Below are 20,399 nucleotides of genomic sequence, written 5' to 3' on the forward strand. Positions count from 1 at the left end.
TAATTCCATCTTGCACCTCTTTTTTCTTTTCTTTTTCTTTGCATCATGTGCTGATTGGGGAGGGTTTTTTGGAAGGGACATCCTGCGTGACACTGCAGTGCCACTCCTAGATGGGCCCGGTGTTTGTGTCGGCCACTAGGGTCGCTAATCTTACTCACACAGCTACCTCATTGCGCCTCTTTTTTTCTTTGCGTCATGTGCTGTTTGGGGAGGGTTTTTTGGAAGGGACATCCTGCGTGACACTGCAGTGCCACTCCTAGATGTGCCCGGTGTTTGTGTCGGCCACTAGGGTCGCTAATCTTACTCACACAGTCAGCTACCTCATTGCGCCTCTTTTTTTCTTTGCGTCATGTGCTGTTTGGGGAGGGTTTTTTGGAAGGGCCATCCTGCGTGACACTGCAGTGCCACTCCTAGATGGGCCCGGTGTTTGTGTCGGCCACTAGGGTCGCTAATCTTACTCACACAGCTACCTCATTGCGCCTCTTTTTTTCTTTGCGTCATGTGCTGTTTGGGGAGGGTTTTTTGGAAGGGACATCCTGCGTGACACTGCAGTGCCACTCCTAGATGGGCCCGGTGTTTGTGTCGGCCACTAGGGTCGCTTATCTTTCTCACACAGCTACCTCATTGCGCCTCTTTTTTTCTTTGCGTCATGTGCTGTTTGGGGAGGGTTTTTTGGAAGGGACATCCTGCGTGACACTGCAGTGCCACTCCTAGATGGGCCCGGTGTTTGTGTCGGCCACTAGGGTCGCTTATCTTTCTCACACAGTCAGCTACCTCATTGCGCCTCTTTTTTTCTTTGCGTCATGTGCTGTTTGGGGAGGGTTTTTTGGAAGGGACATCCTGCGTGACACTGCAGTGCCACTCCTAGATGGGCCCGGTGTTTGTGTCGGCCACTAGGGTCGCTTATCTTTCTCACACAGTCAGCTACCTCATTGCGCCTCTTTTTTTCTTTGCGTCATGTGCTGTTTGGGGAGGGTTTTTTGGAAGGGACATCCTGCGTGACACTGCAGTGCCACTCCTAGATGGGCCCGGTGTTTGTGTCGGCCACTAGGGTCGCTTATCTTTCTCACACAGTCAGCTACCTCATTGCGCCTCTTTTTTTCTTTGCGTCATGTGCTGTTTGGGGAGGGTTTTTTGGAATGGACATCCTGCGTGACACTGCAGTGCCACTCCTAGATGGGCCCGGTGTTTGTGTCGGCCACTAGGGTCGCTAATCTTACTCACACAGCTACCTCATTGCGCCTCTTTTTTTCTTTGCGTCATGTGCTGTTTGGGGAGGGTTTTTTGGAAGGGACATACTGCGTGACACTGCAGTGCCACTCCTAGATGGGCCCGGTGTTTGTGTCGGCCACTAGGGTCGCTTATCTTACTCACACAGCGACCTCGGTGCAAATTTTAGGACTAAAAATAATATTGTGAGGTGTGATGTGTTCAGAATAGGCTGAAAATGAGTGTAAATTATGTTTTTTGAGGTTAATAATACTTTGGGATCAAAATTACCCCCAAATTCTATGATTTAAGCTGTTTTTTAGGGTTTTTTGAAAAAAACACCCGAATCCAAAACACACCCGAATCCGACAAAAAAAATTCGGTGAGGTTTTGCCAAAACGCGGTCGAACCCAAAACACGGCCGCGGAACCGAACCCAAAACCAAAACACAAAACCCGAAAAATTTCCGGCGCTCATCTCTACTTTGAATAACCGCCTCAGAGAATCCTTTGGCCCTCAGGAGTGAAGCTTCAAAAGCCACGCCGCCAAAGGTCCGGATAGACACAAGGGCCCTGAACAAGGATGTCTGGGCGTTGAGGAAGTAGAACAGGATGCTCTATCGACAGACCTTGCAGGTCTGAGAACCAATGCCATCCGGGCCATGCTGGAGCGACTGGAAGTAGTATTCCTCTTTCTTGCTTGAACTTCCGTAGTACCCTGGGCAGAAGTGACACTGGAGGGAAAATGTATGGCAGCCGAAAGTTCCATGGAATTGCCAGTGCGTCCACGAATGCTGCGTGAGGATCCCTTGTGCTTGATCCGAAAACCGGAACCTTGTGATTGTGTCGAGATGCCATCAGGTCTACATCTGTTAGGCCCCACTTGTCCACTAGGAGTTGAAAGACTTCCAGATGAAGACTCCACTCTCCGGCATGAATGTCCTGACGACTTAGGAAATCTGCTTCCCAGTTGAAGACTCCGGGAATGAACACTGCCGATATTGCTGGCAGATGGCGTTCCACCCAACGGAGGATTTTTGATACTTCCAGCATTGCCATGCGGCTTCTAGTGCCACTTGGATGATTTATGTACGCCACAGTGGTGGTGTTGTCTGATTGTACTTGAACAGGCCTGTTCTGTACCAGAGGCAGGGCAAGCGTCAACACATTGAACACTGCCCGCAATTCCAGAATGTTTATCGGGAGGAGAGATTCCTCCCTGGTCCACCGACACTGGAGAGAGTGTTGCTCCAACACCGCGCCGCAACCTCGCAGACTGGCGTCTGTTGTCAAGAGGACCCAGTTGGAGATCCAGAAGGGACGGCCTCTGCTCAACTGTTGGTCCTGTAGCCACCAGCTCAGTGACAGATGAACCTTCGGAGTCAAGGATATCATTTGAGACCTGATCCGATGAGGCAGGCCATCCCACTTGGGAAGGATTAACCTCCGCAGAGGGCGAGAATGAAATTGAGCATACTCTACCATGTTGAAAGCCCACACCATGAGGCCTAGTACTTGCATTGCCGAGTGTATCGACACTCTTTAGTGAGAAAGGAAGTATCTGTTCCTGTCCTGAAGTTTCAGGACCTTCTCTGGAGACAGAAACAATCGCTGGCTGTGTGTGTCTAGTAGTGCCCCCAGATGCACCATGCTCCAAGCAGGGACCGGTGAGGACTTTTTCCAGTTGATGAGCCATCCGTGGGCTTGTAGGAATTGGACAGTCAGTTCCAGATGACTGAGGAGAACATCTTGGGCCTGGAATTGATAATGTAGGTTGCCAATAGCAAACCGCAGATATTGCTGATGCAATAGGTGTGTGCAGGTAAGCATCCTGTATGTCCAGGGATACCATACAGTCTTCGGGTTCCATGGCCAGTACAATAGAGCACAGATTTTCCATACGGAATTTGGACACTCTCGCAAATTTGTTTATTGATTTGAGCTAGAGTATAGGCCGGAAGGACCCATTTGTCTTCGGAACTAGAAAGAGGGTCGAATAGTATCCCCTGCCTCTATGGGACAGAGGTACTGGCACTACCACTCCTGTGTCCAGGAGGGATTGTACAACCAAGTGTAGAGGTTGCGCTTTCAACGGATCTGAAGGGATACCCGTCGAGCAGAACTGGCGAGGGGGACATCTCTTGAAAGAGATTGCGTACCCATGAGAGACAACTTCCCGCACCCAGGCATCCAAAGTGGTCTTTAACCAGGCCTGGGCGAAGTGCAGAAGTCGACCTCCCACCCTGGGGTCCCCCAGGGGGAGGCCCGCCCCGACATGCAGCAGGCTTGTCTTGTTTAGAAGTAGGCTGATGGGCGGCCAAGGATTGTTTAGGTTTGGGCTTAGTGGTTTTGGAAGCACGAACCTGTCTCGGGTACGCCTGACCTTTTGCTTTCCCTGGAGGTCAAAAGGAACGAAAAGTGGTACTCTTAGCCTTCGGAGCAGAAGGATTAGCAGTTGGGAGAAACGCAGTCTTAGCAGTCGCCAAGTCAGTCACAATCTTGTTCAGATCCTCCCCAAATAGGATGTCTCCCTTAAAAGCTCTACTTCGACTGTTGTGAAAGTACGTCGCACGTGCGCATTGCGCCGCATACGCATAAGTGTCTTTTTTTGCATCATCGCTGCGCAGCGAACATTTTCAGCTAGCGATCAACTCGATTGTCCTTACTCACCGAACTACAAGCTATTGTCCTTACCTACCGAACTGCAAGCTATTGTCCTTACCTACTGAACTACAAGCTATTGGGGGTCATTCCGAGTTGATCGCTAGCTGAAAATGTTCGCTGCGTAGCGATGATGCAAAAAACTGGCACTTCTGCGCATGCGTCGCAATGTGCACGTGTGACATACTTTCACAACAGCCGAAGTAGTTTCACACAAGGTCTAGCGAAGCTTTTCAGTCGCACTGCTGGCCACAGAGTGATTGACAGGAAGTGGGCATTTCTTGGTGTCAACTGACTGTTTTCAGGGAGTGATCGAAAAAACGCAGGCGTGCCCGTTAAAACGCAGGCGTGGCTGGCCGAACGCAGGGGGTGTTTGTGACATCAAATCCGGAACTGAATGGTCTGAATTGATCGCAAGCGCTGAGTAGGTCTGAAGCTACTCTGAAACTGCACAAAATTATTTTGCTGCCGCTCTGCGATCCTTTCGTTCGCACTTCTGCTAAGCTAAGATATATGTGCATATGTGTATGTGTATATATATATGCATATATATTGGATGTGCATGTGAATTAAGAGCATTTACGCATTAAATGTGTTGGTTATTTTGAGGATTATTATTATTATTATTATTATTATTATTTTTGTGGGGGGGGGGTAGTTTAGATAAGCACTTTATTGTACGGTGAAGATAAGGAAGAAGTAATAATTGATTTAAAAAAAGTGTAATTAATTAATTAATAAAACATTCTTTCTATGTTCTGAACAAGGATGTTATATTATATTTAAAAAAAAATAATAATAAAAAATAAAAAATGTTAATACATACAAGGTTTATAATGAGAGATAGGAGTAGTGTCCCGCCTAACCATATGTCACCTCTAGATAGGAGTAAGAAAATTGAAGGAGTATTTTACAACATTGCCGATGCTGAACCACGATTTTTATAAGTAATTATAAGACACTGATACACATATAGTTTTAATAAATTAAGTTGGATTATAATTGATGCTGTATTGTTTATATATGGTACAAACGAGGGTTTGAATGTTTTAATTGAGTAGTCTCTATGTGTACTAAGAATGAGGCTTGAAATGCTATAATTGAGGAGCCTTTATGTGCACTAAGAATGAGGCCTGGAATGCAGTAATATAAAACAGGGAGACCTTCTACCATATAACAGCACAGGGGTCCTCTACGAGAGAGAGGCTTGAGAAGCATCCCCAGGGCGCATGCGCAAGCCGCGCGCGTGAGAAGAAACTGGGTTTAAAAAGAGGAGCGGCTAGGGAGAGAAGTTACACTGATGAAGCCGCCAAGCTACTGAAGGCGGGGAAACGCGTCTGTACGTCTCCCAAACACACGGGATACAGCTTCCAAATACCACATCCGCTGGCCAGCATGTTGCAGACCCCACAAAGCCATTAGAAGGGGGACGGAGTGCTATAAAGGCAAAGTATATGGACTCCAGATAAGGCTGCCGGGAGGAGATCCAGCCGGGAGGAATACCATCAACTCCGCTGATTAACTGAGGTTATTCCAATTTCCATATTGGCATATATGGTAAGCTAACCTGTTATGAGCATTTGCATGATGTGTACTAATACTGCATGAATACGCATGAACTGTGTCTATTAACTCAGCGAGAGTTTTTTAGCGAAGTATAAATGCAATTATAAAGCTGAAGGACGTCTAAAGGCCAATTAACAACTCTAACAGCCAACAACTCTCAGGTGCTGGACATTAAACACTTTAGGTGCTACCTAGTGTTATTGAAACTTAAGCAAAGGAGACTTTGTTACAGATAAATTCTGCAGCCTATTCCAGGTGATACATAGTCCCACAGCACTATAAGATAAAGAAACTTTGTTGCAGAATAGCCTTGCAGTATTTTGCTCTGTGGTGGTACATTTTGTCATTTATATATCTAATAATTTTTAGACTATGGAGTATATTTTATATGTGTGAATGGTGCTGGCCAGTATCAAATGGTTTGTTATATGTGAGATAATTTTTTTTTTCTTTTCTTTTAAATAAAAAACAAAATATATCTACTACAGATTTCTAGCGCTTTTCCATTTGTTTTTTTATTCTGTTTATAATTATAGGGGTTTTTTTCCAATTACCCCAGGGAAAGCAGCTGAATTTCTGTAAAATAGTGGCGCCAGGAGTCTCTGTGTCTATTTTCGTTTTCCGATTGGTATCCAGGCTGCCTCTATTTGTTGTAGATACAGATCTTGTATTGAGATATTTATCGTGGTGTGCATCGGCATTGTTGGTTAATAGTAAGAAATGACACAATTAACCTGTATTTCTAATAGGATGGAAAGGAGAGATTTATATTTGAGAGGAAAGAAATCCTTAAAGCGGATGATAGTTCCAGTGCGGTGTCGGAGATGCATGGGCTATTCAACAAGTTGGAGGGCTTATGCATGTCTGAGACCAAACACTGGTGGGATCAAATATCATTACAAAAGTACCTTGATGGCGGAATCATCCCTAGAGGCCTTAGAATCCTAAAGGAATCCCCCTTTAGGGAGGACAGGGCCTTTACGGATGATTGGAAAACTGTGCTTGACGATTGCTCAAAAAAATTAATGCAATTGTTAATCAAATATAGGGAACAGCGAGTAAAGGAATTACAGGGAGAAATCGAGGAAGTGCATATGGTTTTGAAGGGTTATGAGAAATTAGCTGAGTTCACAGAAAGGGATTCTAAAGTAAATAAAAAATTACTGGAATTTGAGGAATCACTAGAAAATAGAAAAGAGCACAAGATGGAAAGAGATGTTTTAGATTATAAAAATGGACTAACACGTAATTATAAAAGAAATGAAAATCATAATAATAATTTTCATTTTAAACAATATACACCAAGGGAGAATACCAGGAGACGACCACCTTATAGACAACCCAATCAATCCCAATATCCGGAAAAAAATTCTGGATATAGAAAAAATGGTATACAAACTCAAAACGACAATAGGAGAAATGCTTTTGTACATAGAAATAGGTACCAGGTTCTAGATGATTATAAAGGAGATAAATATACAAATAGAAAAACACGACCATCAGAAACTGAGGAGGAACAAGATCATACACCTGACCATCGTTTTTTAGACAGACACCCAGAACAAAACGCAACGTACAGCCAACTACCGGGGGAAAAGACTAAGAAACAGAGAAGAAGAGGATGTAGAGGAGGAGGAAGAGGTAAACAGGTTAAAAACACCTTGCAGGAGAGAAAGGGAGTAAGGACAGGTAAAGGTATATATAATTTATCAAAAAAAGTTTTGACAGATGAGGCAATTAAATTATTGGAGAAAGGATTAAACTGTGCTCCAGTGGCTAAACCTAACCTGTTCCAGCTGTTCGTGGACCTAAATCGTTATGTCCGCACATTAAGCAGGAAAAGATATTTTGCAATGAAAGCTATTAAGAAAAATTACAGTGTTGAGATCCCTATAATATTGGATGGGGAGGATGCGGATATAAGGGAGGTCCTTGAAAGTTTGGAACAGGAGGGAGTCACTGACGACGTAGAATTAGAAATCCCTGTTTTTGATGCTAGAATCAATCCCTTTAAGATGAAAACAGACTTTTATCCTTTGGCGTATAAGGGCCCATATGTAGACAGCTTTTATAAATCCACTCTCGCAAGCTTCAGGGAAATCTGCGATAGATCTGACTATTTGAGATATCAGGACAACCTGACCCCGGGGGAGAGAAAAGCCCTAAAAACACTACAAATGGATAAATCCATTATAATAAAATCTGCTGATAAGGGCGGGGGGATGGTAGTCCTGGATGCGGAGAACTATACTGCGGAATGTCATAGACAGTTGCGCGATGACAAGTTCTACCGCAGACTGGACTCGAACTCCACCGCCCTATACCAAAAACAATATATGGAATTGTTAGATACAGCTCTTGAGGATGGAGCTATATTTAAGGAAATTTTTAAATTTTTAATTTGTGCACACCCCATCACTGCCACTTTTTATTATTTACCCAAAATTCATAAGACACTTATTAATCCACCAGGGAGACCTATAATTTCGGGGGTGGGATCACTGACTAATAATTTATCTTTTTTTGTTGATCACTTTTTGCAGATACACGTAGAGGGTCTGAAATCATATATAAAAGATACGCAACATTTTTTGAGTACTATAAATAAAATTACATGGAAGAAGAATTATTATTTACTAACTTGTGATGTCGAGGCATTATACTCGAATATACCACATGTAAAAGGAATAGAGGCCATAGATAAATATCTAAGATATGGAGATATTTCGGATTCTCTACGTGTATACATATTAGAAGCTATTCAATTTATATTATCACATAATTATTTTGTTTTTGATCACCAATATAATTTACAGACACGCGGTGTGGCCATGGGGGCCAGATTCGCTCCGGGTTTCGCTAACCTGTACATGGGAGTCTTTGAAGACGAACATGTGTGGGGAGGTGGTCTCGGGGCGGATCTGGTCTACTATGGCCGCTTTATAGATGATCTTTTTATTATTTGGGGTGGTAGTTTAGAGGCACTGCATGACTTCACAAATAGTCTTAATGAGAATCAATATGGTCTCAAGTTTACATCTAAATATAGTAACACTAGTATTAGTTTCTTGGATATAGAACTATCAGTAGAGGAGGAAAAATTGGTCACTAAGACGTATATTAAGGAGGTAGATCAGAATAGATACCTTAATTATTCAAGCTCACATAAGCGGTGTTGGAGGGATAATATCCCCCGGGGTCAGTTTGTTAGGCTGAGGCGAAATTGTACCTCAATATCCACATATCAAATACAAGCCAAAAAACGTATGGAGTCATTTTCTGAGCAGGGATACCCGCAGGAACTCCTGCAGAAAGCATATTTAGAAGTGGAAAAAATTGATAGAGAGCAATTATTAAAACCTAGGAATGGTGGGAAGTCTAAGATAGTGAATAATGATAGAATTGCAGCTTTTACTACACAGTATAATAGCTGTGCCTATAAGATTGGTCAAGTTATAAAGAAAAATACGTCATTATTACTCCTTGATGAATATTTAAAACCACAGGTGAATCCAAAAGGATATACTATTTTTAGAAAGGCGGATAACTTAAGAAAAAAATTGGTACCTAGTCATTATGTCGGTGATGAGAAAATCTCTACAGGTATACAAAATACATTGCTCCCGGTGAAACCATCTGGTTATCACAAATGTGGGAAGACTAAATGCCAGTCCTGTAAAAACATTCCCAGGAAAAGTGTGAACTTTCAATCCTTTGTCACAGGCGAGTCATTTCCTATTAAGGAGTTTATAAATTGTATGTCTACATACATTGTCTATTTAATTTCGTGTCAATGTGGGAAACAATACATAGGGCGTACCACCAGAACCCTACATATTAGATATATGGAGCATCGGAGGAATATTATTAGAGGTGCTAAGCACCCACTATCAGATCATGTAATTCGTTGCCAGAATGCAAAATGGGAAAATATAACTATGATCGGTATAGAACAAATTAAAGTGACAAATAGGGGGGGGAGAGATAGGTTCGATCGGCTCCGCAGACGTGAAGCACATTGGACTTTTAGAATGGAGACATTGGTCCCCTCGGGTTTGAATGATATGATAGAACTAGATGGGATCTAAATAAGTTCAATATATATGCTCTGGTAGAAGGAAAATCCACATATTGACAGTATGCTGATGTACAAATATAAAGATAAAAAATAAAAAATAAATGATAGAAGTAGGGGTTCTGATTGGATTCAGTATAAAGAAACATAAAGATCTATGTATGGTTATAGGTGTGTATATGGGTATATATTGCATATGTGTATGTAATTATGTGTATATGTGTATGTGTATATATATGCATATATATTGGATGTGCATGTGAATTAAGAGCATTTACGCATTAAATGTGTTGGTCATTTTGAGGATTATTATTATTATTTTTGGTGGGGGGGTAGTTTAGATAAGCACTTTATTATACGGTGAAGATAAGGAAGAAGTAATAATTGATTTAAAAAAAGTGTAATTAATTAATTAATAAAACATTCTTTCTATGTTCTGAACTAGGATGTTATATTATATTTAAAAAAAAAAAAAATGTTAATACATACAAGGTTTATAATGAGAGATAGGAGTAGTGTCCCGCCTAACCATATGTCACCTCTAGATAGGAGTAAGAAAATTAAAGGTGTATTTTACAGCATTGCCGATGCTGAACCACGATGTTTATAAGTAATTATAAGACATTGATACACATATAGTTTTAATAAATTAAGTTGGATTATAATTGATGCTGTATTGTTTATATATGGTACAAACGAGGGTTTGAATGTTTTAATTGAGTAGTCTCTATGTGTACTAAGAATGAGGCTTGAAACGCTATAATTGAGGAGCCTTTATGTGCACTAAGAATGAGGCCTGGAATGCAGTAATATAAAACAGAGAGACCTTCTACCATATAACAGCGCAGGGGTCCTCTACGAGAGAGAGGCTTGAGAAGCATCCCCAGGGCGCATGCGCAAGCCGCGCGCGTGAGAAGAAATTGGGTTTAAAAAGAGGAGTGGCTAGGGAGAGAAGTTACACTGATGAAGCCGCCGAGCTACTGAAGGCGGGGAAACGCGTCTATACGTCTCCCAAACACACGGGATACAGCTTCCAAATACCACATCCGCTGGCCAGCGTGTTGCAGACCCCACAAAGCCATTAGAAGGGGGACGGAGTGCTATAAATGCAAAGTATATGGACTCCAGATAAGGCTGCCGGGAGGAGATCCAGCCGGGAGGAATACCATCAACTCCGCTGATTAACTGAGGTCAGTTCCTATTCTCATTCCATTACTCAGCGGATGGGTGTTGGTTAAGTACTTACCACCTCTAGGTCTCTCAAGACTGTATTGTGATATTACCGCACCCAAAGGCATCCTAAACCACTGCTGCATTCTAGGAACTGTTTACTCTTCCTATCTGTTTTATCATATACCTGAGCACTGCTACTATATCAACTGCCGATGCACAACCTGAACCGTGCTTAAATAAAACTCATTAACTTTTCCTCTGTTGTCCTGGTCACGCCTTCGGGCATCTGTACAAGGTTAACTGCATGTCTAAGAACCCTATACGGCCTCCCAGGTTCACGTATACCTCAGCCCCTACAACTGAGGCTTCCTCTGGTCAGCCCCAGCCCTCAGTTGTGACATCTAGCTCTAGACCCAAATGGTTTAATTGCATAACAGTTTACATAGGACTCAGACACCCAGGCGGGGAGGAGGAGAAGCTGGGGTCCCTGTGTCACTTACAGCTCTCTCCACCCTCCTATCTCTCCTCTTGTCAGAAAGCTCCGTCAGTAGCTCATGAAACATTATATTCCTGTGTCTCTGTCTACACTGCATACTGTCCAGCTTGCATTCTGGCTCTTGGATTAAGAGGGAAAGCTAGTGATAACAGTGTGCTTGGGCCGGGGGACCCCTGACACAGGGGGGCCCGGGGTACAGTATGCCCTGCATCCACTCTTAATCTGGTTATGGATGCCCGACACTAGCAGAGTTGCATGGGACCTGGCGGCTACTTGCGCCAGGAATCTCACGCTGCATGGCACATTGAGGCTAAATGTATGAGGATGTATCTGTACAAAATTTTACCAGATCCATCACCTCACCTCAATTCTCTTGTTTGTAAAATGTTGCAAAAACATTTATCCATTCTCTCATTACCTCCCACCTTTACTACTGCAATTTCTTACTGTCTAAACTTCACCTCATCCATATTTACAAACAGACCTAAGTAAAACCTCTCCACTACAATATTAAATAATTAAACGTGTAAAAATAAAAATTCCCCAATTCCAACTAAAATGGTTGGGATCAGCAAATCAGGGATTTCTAATATGTTTAATCTCCCTGTTTCCTCTAAAGATCAACGATTATTAATGGCCGCCATTCGGCAGTGCTGTCAGATCAGGTAAATGGGGACACTGATGTATGGGGGTCTTTAGTCTCTACTTAAAAGTCCTCACAGCTCCTCCCCTTTATATACTTTAAATGTTACAACACGTTCTCTCCTGTCTTCTTCAAACTACCTCTGACTTACAGCTCTACTTCACTCTGGTAACAACCTTTATTTCCTACCTTCGATACTTCTCCAGTGCTGCGCCCCACTTATGAAACTCTGCCTATCCAGATTCTCCCACAACTTTACAACTTTTAAGTATTGCCTTATAACTCACCTCTTCACTGTAGCCTGTTGTACCCCTACATGATACTATGCTCTCTGCATATACTTCCAGCTATAGTCCCATGCACTGCTTCTGTCCTATCATTGCCATTTCCTCCTGGACTATGGGGGTAATTCCAAGTTGATCACAGCAGGAAATTTTTTAGCTGTTGGGCAAAACCATGTGTACTGCAGGGGGGGCAGATATAACATGTGCAGGGAAAGTTAGATTTGGGTGGGGTGTATTCAAACTGAAATCTAATTTGCAGTGTAAAAATAAAGCAGCCAGTATTTACCCTGCACAGAAACAAAATAACCCACCCAAATCTAACTCTCTCTGCAAATGTTATATCTGCCACACCTGCAGTGCACATGGTTTTGCCCAATTGCTAACAAACTTGCTGCTGCGATCAACTCAGAATTACCCCCCAAATGCACTCATGATGCTCTAGACTGCACTACCTTCTTCTACCTCACCAGTCTTGTTCTCTTATACAGCAGTGCCGTAGCTAGACTTTTTAGCGCTGTGTGCAAGAAACAGCATGGTTTTACGGGGAAGGGGTGTGGCTACAGAGCTCCCTTTTACACTTTACGGCAGGTAGAGTCCCCCTTTTAGACATCATGGCAGGCAGAGCCCCCCTTTTAGACAGCAAGGCAGGCAGAGTCCCCATTTTACACAGCACGGCAGGCAGAGTCCCCATTTTACACAGCACAGCAGGCAGAGTCTCCATTTTTCACACATTAGGCAGGCATAATCTCTCCTCCCCCCCCCCCCCCCCCCCCCCCATTAGGCAGCATTCCCTGTTTTCTACATGTTACAGGAACAGAGCCCCCTTTTTTCACGAGAGAGAGAAAGAGAGAGAGAGAGAGAGTGAGTGTGAGTGTGTGTGAGTGAGATTGTCACCTGTGGGGGTTATCCGGCTTCCAGGCACTGACACGATCCGGGAGCTACATGCTAAACTAGCGCTCCCTCTCCATGAAGGACCCGGTGGTGGGACTCGGCGGCGGGGATGTGTTAGCTGCGGCACCACTCTCGTTGTTTCCACAGGCGGCAGCAGCAGGACTCACCGGCGGGATACGGGGGGAGCGACACGCTGAAATAGCGCTCCCTCTCTATGTAGGACTCGGCGGCGGGGATGTGTTAGCTGCGGCACCATTCCCGTTGTTTCCACAGGCGGCAGTAGCGGGACTCACCGGCGGGATACGGGGAGAGCGACACACTGAAATAGCGCTCCCTCTCCATGTAGTACTCGGCGGCGGGACTCACAGGTGGGGAATGTGTTAGCGCCACGCGGGTTTATGCTACCACACGGCAGCTCCAGAGGCGGCGGCAGGCGGAACTTACACTAGTTACTCACTGGGTAGAGCTGCCATGCGGGGGTGATGGAGGGGGGTGTGCTGCCAGATGGTGCGCCTGCAGTGCATTTGCGCTGTGGGCAAGGCACCATCGGCACACACCTGGTTACGGACCTGTTATACAGTATGTGTGATTGTACTTGACTAGTAACCAGGGTTGGACTGGCCCACAGGGGCTCTGGGGAAACACCCGGTGGGCTCCACTCCTGGGCCCTTACCTCCTCTAAAGATCAGGTTCCAGACTGTGCACTTGAATTATACATTGTACATATGTTACCTTATGCTGCACAGGACTGTGGTGTATTTTCTACAGTGCATTAATCTAGTACATTATCATGCATGCAGTAGCAGTATTTACGGTATATATTTATCAAGGGGCCAAGACAATGCAATCTAACGGTAAGCCAAACCTCTGGAGTCTGGCCACACTCCTGAATATGGGCCCCTACAAATCAGTGGGCCTAATTAGACCCGATCGTAGCAGTAAATTTGTTAGCAGATGGGGAAAACCATGTGCACTGCAGGGGTAAAGGGGGGGGGGGGGGGGGGGGGGGCAGATATAACATGTGTAGAGAGAGTTAGATTTGGGTGAGGTGTGTTCAAACTGAAATCTAAATTGCAGTGTAAAAATAAAGCAGCCAGTATTTACCCTGCACAGAAACAAAATAACCCACCCAAATCTAACTCTCTCTGCAAATGTTATATCTGCCCCCCCTGCACTGCACATGGGCGGTCATTCTGACCCGATCGCACGCTGCAGTTTATCGCAAAGGTGCGATCGGGTCAGAACTGCGATGGCCGTCGGGCCGCTACGATCGCCTCTGCCTGATTGACAGGCAGAGTCGGTCGCTGGCGCTGGGCGGGAGGGGGGCGGTCCAGCCAATGCAGGAGTGGCCGGACTGAACGGGGGCGGGCCGCAGCGGCTGCGTGATGTCACACACAGCCGCTGCGGGCTGGGGAGCGATGAGTAGCTCCCGGCCAGCACGCTAAAGCTGCGCTGGTCGGGAGCTACTCTTGAAGTGCAGCCTTTGCACTTCTGCATGGGGGGCCGGCACTGACATGCGGGGCGGGATAGCCCTGTGCTGGGCGTCCCCCCACATGTCAGTGTAAATGATCGTAGCTGTGCTAAATTTAGCACAGCTACGATCATCTCGGAATGACCTCCATGGTTTTGCCCATCTGCTAACAAATTTGCTGCTACGATCAGATCTGAATTAGGCCCAATATCCTGTACAACACAGTTTTGTTCATCTTACAAATACATGATGATGATTCATTGCTGCTTTCTTTGTAGTGATGTTTCTATGTCTTTCCTCTTGGAAGAGTTATTATTTTAGAATTATAAATCCACAGTGAATCACTGAGCTCATCTTTAATTATATATCATCGTGACAACCTCTTCTTCCTGGATAACCTGTGTGGCCCTTGTCTTAACAAAAATGAAACTCATCACATTTCTAAGAGCTTAAAATGAATACCGACACCTAAATTGGCGCTTTAGCCAACAATTTACTTAGGATTGATATAACCCCACGGTACTTACAAAGCAACAATGAATGGCTGCAAACTGAAATGGCTAAAATGCATCAGTTTTCTATACATTCACTCAGTGTCGGACTGGGGCATGAAGGTCCCACCGGGGTAATGTTGCTGTAGGGGCCCATGCTTATTGATGTGGCCAGGCTACAGTTGGGGGCATAGCCAGCCACCACGGAGGTTTGGCAAACCATTACAGAGTACATGTTCTGTGCCCCTTGGTAAATATATAATAAACCATATTCTTGTGAAGTATAATGTAACATATGTATAATGCACAATTGAAGTGCACTAGGATAGAGTCTGGAACCTGATCCATAGAGGATGAGGGCCCACAAGCAGTGGGGCCAACCGGTGGTTTCCCATGTTCCCCTGTGGGCCAGTCCGACCCTGGTTCTGCCTCTGACCCTGCACCCTTTCCCATCACCATCACCACTCAGCCATAGCAATCCTCATTTTGGTGCTCCTACCCCCTATATTTTTTAAATAGGAACAGTGTGCACTTTCAGCGCGTAGCCCAAAAAGGGGCGTGTTCTTTTGGGAGGGGGCATGGCCAAACAATAGTGCTCCCAATTCAAATAACGCCTCACCATATTGCTCTTTATTCACATTAGACCACACAGTTGTGCCTTTTCTATACATTATGCCACACAGTAGATCACCTTATACACATAATGCCACACATTAGTAATGCCTTTCTACACATAATACCACACAGTAATGCCCCTTACACATATGTTGCACATTGTTCATGAATTTATACACATGACACACATAGTGCCCCTTACACATATGCCGAACACTATTGCACAGTGAACCTACCCACACACAGCACTCACATGACCGCTAACACTGTGACCTCTTCCTCTGCTTGGATACAGATGTGTCCTCATATATCTTGCCTCAATACGCCATACAGCTCCTGTCCAGCTCTGCTAATGTTGGGTGCCATTTTTTGCAGAAAATTTATCAAATTTCCATTGCTATGTGACTAAAATGTACAAGCAGCTTCTACTGATTAAAGTGGTAGCATTCCTATATTCTGTGTGCCACTATGTCTGTATCTGCATGCAAAATGCTATGTTACAGTGATTTCCAGGAATACACTGTAATGTAGAATTTCATATGCAGATATAGCCAGTCACACATAGAAAATAAGCATGCCGCATATCATTTTAATAAGCAGAATCTGCTTGTGCCCCATGGTATTCCAAATACCCTAGGCATTTTCCTAGTTTGCCTATGCCTAGGGCCGGCTCTGGCAGAGCCCATGTATAAATCAGTGTGCCAGCTGCTGCTCTTTTGCCTGTCAAAAAGTGACCCTAGGGTTTTATATAGTTTTATTGGTCTTCAGATTTTAGCAGCATCCAATAATGTTATGGGGCACTGCTAAATGTTATGTGGATTAATGCACTGTAATACTTTACCTTTGGTTTGTACCCCACTAGGGTTTTAAAATTAAATTTTCCTTTTCTCATATTTATTTTAATTAATATATTTATTGCTTTATACCCGAATAGTCTTATAGTCAATTGACTATCAAGTGGACTAATTTAACATTAATTTAACAAATAAAAGTCCATGATAAACAATTTCTATAACCTGGAAAAGAGCAGTACTCCTAATTAGTGCAGATAGGTGGGTGGGCGAATTCACTTCATCACTCCACAAAGGGTTATAACTTGAGCAGGGGCAATAAAAATATTTGTAGTTACTATCATTTTATGTTTTAATATTTTGTTGCCCCTTTTGTATAAGCTCTGCCTTCCAATGTCAAGGTTTTTTTTTTATGTCAGGAAAAAAATGTATCTGGGATCCAGGTTCGAGATCCACGCCCTGCGACTCAACTCGGGGGCCACCCTGTCAGAGGTGTGCTAGGACTTACCACTCTTCCCGGTCTGAGGCATGCTAATGCTTACCACACTCCTGGGTAGGCGTGCTAGGTCTTATCACACTCCTGGGTAACATTCCAGGCGAAGTGGCTGGGGTGGGTCTCGAACCCACAATGCCAGCTTCCCAGACACTGACACTACGCCACAGTGCCCGCCAGTAGCTGAGAGTAATTCTAGGACCCATGAAGCTTAGTTACTATGACATCATGCTTCTAGGCACTGTGCAGCAGCAGAACCAGGGCAGGAGAGTCTGTTATAACCTTGACCCTTTTATGTTTCATATAAAAATATATTTGCCATTTTGTAATAAATTGTTTAGGATTATATAAATTTGCAAAAATAAAATATGAATTTATTATTAATCATTACAATTTAGTAATTAATGTAATAATAGTTTAATTTAAAGTATTTATATAGTAGGGAAAGTGACTATGGACTAAAGGACTCACTGGGAAATATTGAGTGGACACTAACGGTCACCTGAACATTGGGGGATGGAGAACTTTCCAGTGGCCCTTGTGCTTATGCTGGTGCCCTGTTCATGCATGCAGGGCGGATGGCAAGGGTGACGTGCACAAGGCTTGAAGTTTCTTGGTGACAGGCGTTGAAGTTTCCAGAGAGTGGTGCTGAGAACTGGGTACATTGGCCGGGAGAATCTGAGTATACGGGGGAAAAAGAGGCTGTGTCTGTGAGCGCAGTATCTCTGGTTACCCAGAGAGCGGAGCAGCAGTGACAGCCGCTGATACCTGTGCTCTGCCCTCTGCTTACCTAACGGACAGCCCATATTGCCTGCCAATCCAAACTGACACGCCTCCGCAACTCACACCTGCCGCTGGTTACCGCAGAAGGGGGCAGATGTACTGAGCCTTACAGAGTGATAAGATGGAGAGAAACTACCAACCAGTCAGCTCCTAACTGTCATTTTTCGAACACAGCCGGTAACATGTCAGTTAAAAGCTGATTGGCTGGCACTTTATCTCTCTCCACTTTATCACTCTGAAAAGGCTTAGTAAATCTCCCCCACAGTATGGGCCCTCTACACAGCCGGATGTCAGTCACTATAGCTGTCCACCCTTCTTACTGTACCCCTATCCACCAGAACCTGCAGGCAGAACGGGCCTCTTGCCAGCCAGCTGTCAATCACCATCAGCTACCACTCATCAGACTGGACACCATATCTGCTGATGTTTGAAAGCAAGAGCCCTAATAGCCACCAAAAGCCAGGACAGTGCCCAGGGCCAGACAAACAATGGGGCAAATGGAGCTACAGCTCCAGGCCTCCACATAAAATTAGGCCCATCATCATGACAGTATGATGAAAACAAGCCACCTAGCTGTCCACACGGTCGGCCATAAATCATAAGTCTTACAATTGTATTTCTAGTTTTCTCACAAAATTCTGCAATTTTTCTTTTTTTATGTATTTTGTGAGAAAGTGCATCTGATAGTGTAGGGGTGTACACACCCACAGAGCACTGACCACACCTACACAGCACTGACCACACCTACACAGCACTGACTACACCCACATGGCACTGACCACACCTACACAGCACTGACCACACCTACACAGCACTGACCACACCCACACTGAGTCGGGGGAGTGTACAAGGAGCAATAGGCAGATTATTGGTGGAGGATTGCTGAGGTCTGTAAACACTCTCATGCACTGTAGCCGCACACAGACACAGCAGCAGGAATCATCCACAGCAGTGAGCATAATTCCCATAGACACTGCTGTATAATAGTTCAGAGACACGGAACACCAGTCACCAGATTACACTTCAGGAAGTATAAAGTATAGACACTGGCACTGTCTAGGTGACCTGTGTGGGGAGTAGGAAGGGTATTCTGTATCTCTCTGGCTAATCTGTGATACATGTGAGCAGTCCAAGCTTCCAGCAACGTCAGGGTACACTAGGGCATCTAGTGTATCTCATTTATTATAGGAAAGTGTGGTGAAGCAGGGTAATAATAGAGAGGTGTAGAAGTGCCGCTTCCTTCCCCCTCTTGACAGTCACCAGAGCACATAACTGTGTTAGGCAGCGGCAGCAAAGCCCACATTGTCACGGAGAGTAACTAATCGCTAACCTCAAAGCCCCCTAATAAAATATCCAAACCCATACTATTCACTGGTGTCAGACATCCAGGTTCGGCTATGGGTATATCCCATTCACATACCTTCTTACACCTTCCATGATAAAAGAACTTTGCCCTCAGGTTACAGAGCCCAGAGCCGCCCCTAATCAATATGATGCCCTAGGCAAGATTTTGGCTGGTGCCCCCTAGCACCACTGCTAGTTCTCACTCTCTGTTCAGTAAAATGTCTCATTCTAAATGTCACAGAAACATGGTCATCTTTGTATGAGAATATGATACTCACTCTTGTACTGCTCGTGCTATGGAAAGAGCTGTAGATCCAGTTTCATTGACACTATCTAAGGTGACATTTGGCAGGTCATCATCATCACTATCACTTTTTATATGTCTAGGAGACAATCCCCGGGTATCCATATGTGCTAGAAAGAAAGAAAAGAAAAAAATAAGTAGTCAGTACAAGAAGTGGTCACTGTAAATTAAAACGTACAGCAGAAATAGTACAAACTAGCATAGAATACAGAAATGACATAGTAATATAATATGAGTACAATGTACTAGTACAGCAGAAATAGTACAAAATACCATACAATACAGAAATGACATAGTAATATAACATGAGTACAATGTACTAGCACAGCAGAAATAGTACAAACTAGCATACAATACAAAAATGACATAGTAATATAAGTACAATGTACTAGTACAGCAGAAATAGTACACACTAGCATATAATACAGAAATTACATAATGTAGTAATATAATATGAGTACAATGTATTAGTACACCAGAGATTGTACAAACTAGCATACAATACAGAAATGACATAGTAGTATAATATGAGTTCAGTGTACTAAGTGTCAGAGTTGCATTTTTGGACAGTTATAGATCAAAGCTTTTGTTGTTCCATTCATTATGTTGATCCAGAAGTATTTGTCATTCCCTAACATCATCCAGGTTTAATCCTGGATTGAGATTTTAAAATATATTCTCGTACCCCTAATGTTTTGCTAGTGATATAGCCTGCTTGATTTTAATATATGTATCCAGTATTATAACTTTTGTACTAGACCGCATCATATTGGCTCCACCCACTCCTCACAGACCGCGATTCCCAGTTTTGTTCTCCACATGCTGCCCACTTCACTAGGAAGTGGGCAAGATGTTGGAGGATTACCCACTCTTCCGGAGGGACTGCCCAAAGAATTTCTCTCAGAGCTTCCAGGAGAGTAGGTATATATAAGTATCACCAAGGCAGCGGAGTATCATTCATTGATATATTGTGGTGACTGGTTATAGTCTATCACTGCGATAAGCAATAAAAGCAAAGGTCATATTTGAGCAAATCTGCAAATGTTTATATGGGATGTAGTTATGTGACTGTCGGTCACATTACCGGCACCTAAATCCTGGACCCTCACT

General features: G+C 44.0%; 1 protein-coding gene across 3 annotated transcripts in view; it reads right to left on the reverse strand.

Moving 5' to 3' along the window:
• Positions 1 to 20,399, reverse strand: part of KLF12 (KLF transcription factor 12) — a 367,131-nt gene that overhangs the window by 69,005 nt on the left and 277,727 nt on the right. For all 3 annotated transcript variants that reach the window (XM_063952935.1, XM_063952934.1, XM_063952936.1), the window contains exon 4: positions 19,264 to 19,399. In XM_063952935.1, coding sequence (XP_063809005.1) covers positions 19,264 to 19,399 — 136 coding nt within the window. The remainder of the gene's footprint in view (positions 1 to 19,263; positions 19,400 to 20,399) is intronic.

Source organism: Pseudophryne corroboree, chromosome 2 (assembly GCF_028390025.1).
Source record: "Pseudophryne corroboree isolate aPseCor3 chromosome 2, aPseCor3.hap2, whole genome shotgun sequence".
In the NCBI taxonomy this organism is placed as follows: Eukaryota; Metazoa; Chordata; class Amphibia; order Anura; family Myobatrachidae; genus Pseudophryne; species Pseudophryne corroboree.